The sequence below is a fragment of the Eleutherodactylus coqui genome, chromosome 7 (genome assembly GCF_035609145.1).
Source record: "Eleutherodactylus coqui strain aEleCoq1 chromosome 7, aEleCoq1.hap1, whole genome shotgun sequence".
In the NCBI taxonomy this organism is placed as follows: Eukaryota; Metazoa; Chordata; class Amphibia; order Anura; family Eleutherodactylidae; genus Eleutherodactylus; species Eleutherodactylus coqui.
In genome coordinates this window covers 50,396,696-50,405,319 of record NC_089843.1, presented here as the reverse complement: position 1 = coordinate 50,405,319, position 8,624 = coordinate 50,396,696, and the positions used below count along the sequence as shown (strand labels likewise).

At 42.8% G+C, this 8,624-nt stretch overlaps 1 protein-coding gene across 3 annotated transcripts in view; it reads right to left on the bottom strand.

The window, feature by feature from the left end:
- Positions 1-4,062: 4,062 nt before the first annotated feature.
- Positions 4,063-8,624, bottom strand: part of ST3GAL5 (ST3 beta-galactoside alpha-2,3-sialyltransferase 5) — a 67,198-nt gene continuing 62,636 nt past the window's right edge. For all 3 annotated transcript variants that reach the window (XM_066572994.1, XM_066572992.1, XM_066572995.1), the window contains exons 6-7: positions 6,780-6,938; positions 4,063-5,061 (exon numbers count right to left, since the gene is read on the bottom strand). In XM_066572994.1, the coding sequence (XP_066429091.1) occupies positions 4,774-5,061; positions 6,780-6,938 (447 nt within the window). In that variant the 3' untranslated portion in view covers positions 4,063-4,773. The remainder of the gene's footprint in view (positions 5,062-6,779; positions 6,939-8,624) is intronic.

Genomic DNA, 8,624 nt, shown 5'->3' with positions numbered 1-8,624 from the left:
CGCGTGGGAGGCGGAATTTACACAGGTTTTAAAATCCGTCGTATCAATACAGCTCTAAAGTCATACTCTGAGTGGATGAATATATAGATATATCAAATCAGCCTCATAAAGGCAAAGTACTTCAGAAAGGCAGAGCCAATCATTCATATATGCGCCGTGTTGGCTTTCTAAAGTACATACATGAAAATGCCATTTAGTCATGCGAGTTCATTCATGTATGTACATTGGAAAACCCAACATAGCTATGTATGAATGACTGGCTCAGTCATACAGATTCATACATGGCCTTTCCCACTGGAAGTGCCAACACAGCAAGTGCATGAAGGCTTGAATGAATGTCTCTGGTTTTCTGGAATAGTCTGTCTGAGGTACCTGGATGGAGGATGTCCACCAATGGTCATAAATTTAGGAGGGTCAATGGCTGTATTACGCATCTCTATTGCACAAACCATAACATGATGCCCATAGATTGCTATAGCCCCATGCTGTACCTACAATTTTTTTTATGAAGCATTGTATGGCAGCATAAATAATGCTGACCCATAGTGAATCTGTGTGCCTTCCTAGAATTTTCATGCTTTGTATCAGAAAAATGGAGTTCCACTTGCTATAATGCTAACTTGTGAGCAAAGTCTTCTTCTCATCTCCATAGGCTGGAGCACGGCTTTAAGTTTTGCTTGTCCTGGGTTTATCTTTGGAACTTTTTCCTACATTGTACATGCACATATTATTCTGCTTGCATAGTTTTCCATTACTCTGCAAAGGCCAGAGCCTAATACTGGTACAAAATAAAACACAGAATCCCATTGCCTGCAATGGAGTAAACGCTTGAACAGAATCGTCTTAAGAAAACTGTCCTTTTAAAATTAAAAACTTCTGCATAGAAACTACCAAGTAAAAAACTATGAAAGCATTTCTATTAAAACTCTTATGTTAAAAATTGTTATTAAGGTTTTTCCTTATCTCTGTTTTTATAGAAGCTGGGTAACAATAAATATGGCATCCGTTACAGCTGCCTAAAAAGTTGTCTTTCGGATTTTCTGGTCTCTTGAAGGCAAAATTGTAAGGGGGAACCTAAGGATGCCACGTTATTAATGTTATTGTGCTTTACTCAGTTTAGTATGTTGTTCCATACTCTCTATGCTTATATCATCTTTGCCTTTAAGAGCGGGATGTTGGGTGTAGCCATCTGAATGTGTGCACAACACTGGACCAGTTTCTCATTCGGAGTGGCCCACTGTGGGTCATGAGCGAGTGATGAGTTTGACGCCCTTGTATGCAGATAAGACCAATGACTGCGGTGATGACTCCTACTCAAACCGAAATAACAATCCTGATCTTGCAGATGGACAGTCCCAAGTTACCGATTCAGCCTTCCTCAATGGAGGGCGAGAAACCCCAACCTGTTACTCGGTTCAAAGTAACAAAATGTGGCTAATAACGCAGCAATATGGGACAGGGCATGGAGCAATGCCTATAGACATATTTGTGTTTCAGGACACTCCAGAAGTTAGGTGACAACCCGATTACCAATGTGTATAGTTATAGAAGTGGCAGCAGTTCAAAAAATCTTTATTTTTCCCAAGCAGTAAAAATGACGTTTCGACTCACAGAAGAATAAAGATTTTTTGAACTGTACCTTGGATGCTGCCACTTCTATATCTATACACATTGGACATTTTAAGGGACCTACTTGGATCAGGTTCGCTTTCTGTGGCTGTTACATGTTTTCTACCCGGCTGAATACGGTCAAAATGTTTTGCTGTCTGCACCCTTCAACCCATGATTACCATTCCGGTAATTGTTGCCAAACCTGTTGTCACCTAGCTTGCCCATTAGTTATACGAGGGGGTGCTGATAAGTCTTTGGCTTTGTGTTCTTTTTTTGTTTCTATGGTAACAAATATTACATCACATGAAAGCCTTATGTATCTAATATATGTTTTCAAAATGTTGTGTTTGAAGCTTATGGCAACCGTGATCTTGGCACGCGGGAAAACAAAATGGCGGAGTCTAAGGCGATATTCACAGCAAATAAGAGCAGAGAAGTGGTAAAATTCTTGTTTCTGCAAGGAAAGTCCGTGAAGGATATTCATGGTGATATGTCGCAGACATTGGGGGATCAATGCCCTTCATATTCTACAGTTAAGAACTGGGATGCCAAATATAAAACGGGCCACTTCAGCACCAATGATGAGGAACGTCCTGGACGACCGAGAGAGGTTATTGTTCCGGAGATCGTCGATGCTGTGCACAACCTCATACTGGAGAATCAGCGAATTTCAGCTAATGGAATAGCAGACATCTTGGGGATTTCTCGTGAACGTGTTTGTGTAATTATCCATGAACATTGGAACATAAAAGAAGCTATCTGCAAAGTGGGTCCCCAATGTTGATCAGAAAAGCATGCGAGTGAAAACTGCCCGGTCCATTTGTCAGCATTTCCGGACTGATAAGAACTTCCTGGATGGACTGGCCACTATGGATGAGACCTGGATTTATTCGTATGACCCTGAAACCAGGGAGCAGTCAAAAGAGTGGAGGCACGGTGGTTCCCTTCGCCCAAAGAAGTTCAGCCACTAAGGTGATGGCGTCTGTGTTCTGGGATAAGGAGGGCGAGCTGCTAGTGGACTATCATCAAAATGGTTCCACCATCAATGCAAGGTATTAAATTGAACTTTTGGACCAATTGAAGGTGGCTCTGAAGGCCAAAAGGCGCGGCAAGCTGTCCAAAGGAATCTTGTTCCTGCAAGACAACGCCTCCGCTCACACTGCACAAGCGACCACGGCAAAACTGGTGGAGCTAGGCTTTCAGCTGGTTGACCACCCATCTTATTCACCAGAACTAGCTCCCTCCGACTATCATCTGTTTCCAAACCTGAAGAAACATCTGAAGGGTACCAAGTTTCACACCATTTGTGATGCCATGGCTGCTACGGATGACTGGTTTGAGGCACAACCAAAATCCTTCTTTTTGCAAGGCTTACAGAACTTGGAATACCGATGTAAGAAGTGTGTTGACATCAGTGGAGAGTATGTGGAATAAATGTAAAGCTTCATCTTCCTATCTCGTTTCCTTCTGAGTAAAGCCAAAGACTTATTAGCACCCCCTTGTAATGGTGGTTTAGAATTTGAGATGATATTATAGGAATTATATTGCGGCGTACATTGGACTATAGCTAAAATTGTACATAAATCAAGTGCGGCGGATTGTGGGGGATGTCAAGAATTACAGCATTAAAGTGATTGTCCAAGATTATTAAATATTTGGTATTACAACTGTCCTTGGGTTGTGTCTGATATTGCAGCTCAGCTCTACTGAAAGTGAACCTCCAGTTTCGCGACAAAATTCTGACCTGGGACCACAGGGATAGGGAGTTTATTACCTGCAATATTTCTTCTTTGTCCTCCTTCCGATCCACTGATTCCAGGAGCCATTTTAAGCTGTTCAAAATGGCCGACACAATCTTCAGACTCTCAAATACTCACAGTGCATTAGTAGCATTAGACTACCACTGCCCTACACCTGCTCTCTGATTGGTCAGAGCTGTTCATATGACCAACACTGGCCAATTAGAGAGCAGGGCACAGTGTGCATTAGGTAGTCAGAAAATTGCTGCAGCTATTTTGAGTCTCGAAATTGGTGACTTGAAAGTCCGTCCAAGAAGAAAAACTGCAGGTAATATACCCCCCCCCCCCCTCCTTAGAGCAGAATTTTGTCCCGAATCCGGAGGGTCACTTAAAGTGAATAGGGCTGAGCTGTAATACCACATTTAACCTGTAAGCAGTTGTGGCATAGTTTTGGAAGCAAGCAGCCATGTGCAATCCTGTATAACTCATGTGATTGCACATGTATGAGGACCAGCATAGAGGTACATGGTGTGACTATATGGAGCCCAGTCATCCTCCACAAGTGGTTTTGCAATATTTTAAGCATCTATGAAAAGAAAAGTTGCAGATGGCATCAAGAAGCAAGTGCGATATATAAGGCAGCGCTTCAAGTCACTACCCAAGACTGGAAGAGGGAAACCTCCATATGAGAGGATAAATGACAGTTCTGCTATTTAAGTCTCCATAAATGGATTTTCAAAGCTGCCATGTGAGCAAAATAGAATACAGCATGATGCAGATTGTCCACTTCAAATAACAATAGCATGCCCAGCTGGCATCACCACACAAGCAATGATGTCCTGGGGGGCAAACACTTTCCCCATTCTAAGAATGGGGTAACTAGACACAATGGTGATTAAATCAACATTGCAGAATAATTAAAAATGATTGTCTGCTGCCTTTTTTCTGTCCAGTGGTCTACTTGTGATACTACAACTCCCAGCATGCTCTAACAGCTACAGAATGCCAATACAAACTGGGAGATGTCGTCCTGATTGTCTTAGATTGACGACAATTTTGTTCATTGGATGCAGATGATGTTAGAAGCTGAAAATGTGTGGGCCGCCATATCCTTGTGAACATAGCTTGCTATTTTAAAGATGGCGGATGAGGAAACCAAGAAGTACTTCAGATATTGTATGATGGTTTTGCAGCATTTCCTGCTATGACTAGTTATCTGTCAATTTCCGGAATGTCTCCACACTCCCGCCATGGATGGAGAGCGGACAACCTTGATTTTCCAAAGTGTCCTGGAGATGAACATCGATGCAGCAGTACAAAGAATACTCCACAGGAGGAAAACCCAGTATTTATATCACTTGAAGGAGCGGTCTCTCATCGTATGATATGATAATCCAAATCCAAGTCTAAAAAAAACAAATATCTATGCAGTGGTGGAAACCCTGTGAGTCTGATGGGAGGGACAGAATTCACAATGGAGTCCTCCACTTAAGTCCTTCACCACGCCTTCTCGCACCAGAGTCTGCAGCAGCTTCTTCTCCTTGTCGATGTCATGCATTGGTTGGTGGTTCATCAGGTCCATGCACAGGTTGTCAAAGTAATGCAAGGGTGTATTCGGCTGACTGAGGTCATATCCAAAGCCGGCAATACTCACTTCATCACATAAATGGGTGGCCAGAACTACGGCTACAGCTCCAATGGTGGGAATGTTCTAGAAGAAAAACAAGACAGATGTTATAATGAGGGGAGAACTTCATATTGTTGTCTGTATTGTTTAACAGCTTTGCAACTGCCCACTGTACATCTATGTCGCTGCTTTCTGGGCTTTGTGCAGCTGCGACGTAAAATTTATGTTCCATGCTCAGCTGGCAATCGTGTTCTCCTGAGTAGGTGAAACATCCAAATAAGACTTATTAGCAACCTGTATTTCAAGTGCCATCTTCACGACCTAATTGGTTCAAGCCCTGATGAGGTCATCTGAGTGACAGCTTCCTGTAGCCCTGAACAAAAAGTTTGTTGTAGTAACAAACTTTCCTGGGATTTCAGCATTGTAAGGTCATGTCCACATGGGATAGATTTGCACAGACTTGGTCTTGAAGGGCAATTCAAGAGAGTCCATACTTGCCAACTTTGTGATATTGTGGCCAGAGAGAGGTTTTTGGGGTATATACAGGCCCTCTTTTCTTAAACCATGCTCATTTTTCATAAGCTACACGCCTTGTTATCCCACTCCCATCCCATGCTTGGTAAATGTTCACAGAGCGCTACTTTACGACATGCTTCTCCATTGCCCTGGAGACTTGCCAACTTTTCATGAGGTTTTCCATTTTTTTGGGAGCCTCCTAGATGTTCCCAGGAGAGTTCACAAGTATGATCTCTTCATCTGTGCATCCTTTATACTCCCTAACAGGTTGGTTCGTTGTCTAGCCAGAGGTATGCCACTTAGCGAGTGACTATGATTGGTCTACTTCTGCTGTTGGGACCGGCGTAGTCGGTTATCAGCCTGCAGAATCGTGACGGGGGTGTAGCTGGGAAAACAAACGATGGGGCATGCATCTCATGTGCTTGACGCCTGAACAGTCCAAAAAAAACGCCTCTGTTTTGGCCTTAATATTTAAAAACAAGACCAGAGCTGCAAACTAAATCCTTTGCCCCAGGGGAAGGAATGTCTAACTACAACTCTAGAGTCCTAGATGTAGATATAGGCCACCAATGCTTTTCACATTCCAACTTGGGAAAACTGGGTAACAACCAGTATGTCCGTCATCACATTTCTAAATGCTAGCTGATCTGTTGCCAAACAATAGGAGTTGTACTCAGCAGATGACTATTCTTCGTTTATAGCTGCTTTGGGGATTGAAGTAGCAAACCACAAGCTTAATGAGTCAATGGTATAGACAGTAGGACTTATTGCTTGTCATCTGGTTTGGGCCACCACTTCTGCTCCAACAGTTGTCAGTCAGTCTATAAAGACTCCTGAAAGGCAAATCTGCCTTGTATTGTAGTGATACAACCTGTGCCCATATTGCTATATTACTAGTCAAGTTTGCCTTCCAAGGGGGCAAGTTAAGCTGGCTGACAACCACTTTATAAGCTCTGTTGGCAGCCATGTTGGTTGTTACCAGCTTTTCCAGAAACAGAGAGGACAGGAGCTTTTTTTTTTTTTTTTAACAATGTGTCATACGAATCGAAGGCTTCTAGTTAGTGGTGGTAATATAGCTGACGTTACTTGTAAAGACACCCACGCCTGAGCTAACATGGCACTAAGCAGCTGTAGACAGAGCTTATAATTAGTAGAAGGAAGGTGGTGATGTATCATAACGGCCTGAAGAGTGGGCGTCCTCCCTTTCATTGACAATTGGTGGCAAGCCTCGCAGGAAACCAATCATTATAGTTTATTACTTCCTACACATCGTCAACTCAACATACCTTGGCCCAGCCCCACCACTTCCACTGAGGTGGGGGAAACTGCAGGATGTCCAGAGCCGTCTCTTTGACTATAAGTGGATTCAGGATCCGGATTTGTTGAGCTTTAACTGGTAGTTTTTCTACAACACCCTTCCAGAAAAATAACTTGTTCCAGGTGGACTGCGAAGTGAAGCAAAGTGTGATGAATTATACGGAGAAAGTATCTATTGTCTATGGCTGCTGTAAAGACAGGGACAGTTGGGTGAGGATGAGATTTAATGTGTTTGCACCAACTACACCAGGGTAAGTCTAAGTTCACAGCAATCTCAAGGTTGCCCGAAGACTTCTTTTCAGGGCATTCAGCACATAATTTACTACAGGGACTGGACAAAAGAAAGCCGTCAAGTCGCTGCGATAATTAGCCAATTAGCCCTAGCAAACCCGTTGTTTCCACCATTAGCTGAATGCATAAAGCTCGACATCTCCATGCAGAAGTGATCAGCGGCCATTCCTTTCAGGAAGAGAGTGCACATAGCAATAATATTAACCTTTTCCAATCCACTGTCTGACGTCTGAAGACATTCAGATTGAAGGCCTTACAGCCCCTGATGTCGGAAGATGTCCGGCAGGGTATTCTTACTGTAGATTACTGGCCGCTCTGTTGTCGGGGGTCTCTCCAGCATGTCCTATAGCACAGTATTGGCTCTAGCCAGCAGATAGCGCCATTGTAAAATGGCAGAAAGAGAAAGCCCCATAGGAAACCCTGAACCCAAAATTGGATTGCAAAGGAATAACAGCCCCGTGAGCCCCTTCTGCATCAGTCTCTGTTAGCACAGACCAATGCAGGAAGCAATAGGCTGTTTTACATGTACATTTGCAATTAAAATTATTCAAGCCCCAATGCAAATCAGGTTTATTTAGTAAATTTACAAACTTTAAAAAAACTGTTTAACTTTAAAAAAAACAACAAAAGAACAAGAAATTTAAACAGCAGTCTCAAAATTATTCAACCCCCTGAATAGACTCCCTCATAAGAGTATACAATGCAAATCAGGTGTTGTCTCAAGAGCACCTGATGCAAATAATGAAGGGCTTCATTAGTTGCATCAGGTATGTCTGAGATAAAATGCATCAAATACAGTATCTGCACTGGTAAGGACTTTGTTGACATTTGAATGCATGTTAGAACTATGGCTAAGTCAAGTGAGTGATCCAAAAAGTTGAGAAGAGGTCATTGCCGTCTATAAATGAAAAGTGTACAAACAAATAGCAAAAGACACTCCATGTTACTAGAGACTCAGTTAGAAGCATACTTCACAAGCTCAAAGTTAAAGGAACACTGGATACACTAGCTGGATGTGACAGAAAGAGGAAGCCATCACCGGCTGCTACCAGATTCCTAAGTAGACAGATGGTCAAAACCCCTCAAATGACTATAAAAAACCTACAGCAAGATTTGGTGGCAGAAGGCACTGAAGTTTCCATTTGCACAGTAAGGTGCATACTAAACTCTAAAGGTCTTTGTGTCCGGATTCCCGAGATATAAACTCTCTACTGACCCAAATGCACAAGAAAAGTCAGCTCCAGATTCTGTTCTGTGGAGTGATGACACAAAAGTAGTACTTTTCAGGTCTATAGATCAGTGGTAAGTCTGAAGGAGGAAGAATGAAAAGAACCCCTGTTCACAGTGAAGCATTGCAGTGGCTCGGTGATGCCCTGGGCTGCTTTGCTTCCACTGGCACTGGAAACCTGCAATGTGTGGAGGGCAAGATCAATGCAATCAAGTATCACAAAATCCTTGGAGAGAACATCATGTCTTCTGTGAGGAAGCTGAAGCTTTGACACCACTGGACCTCCTAACAAGAC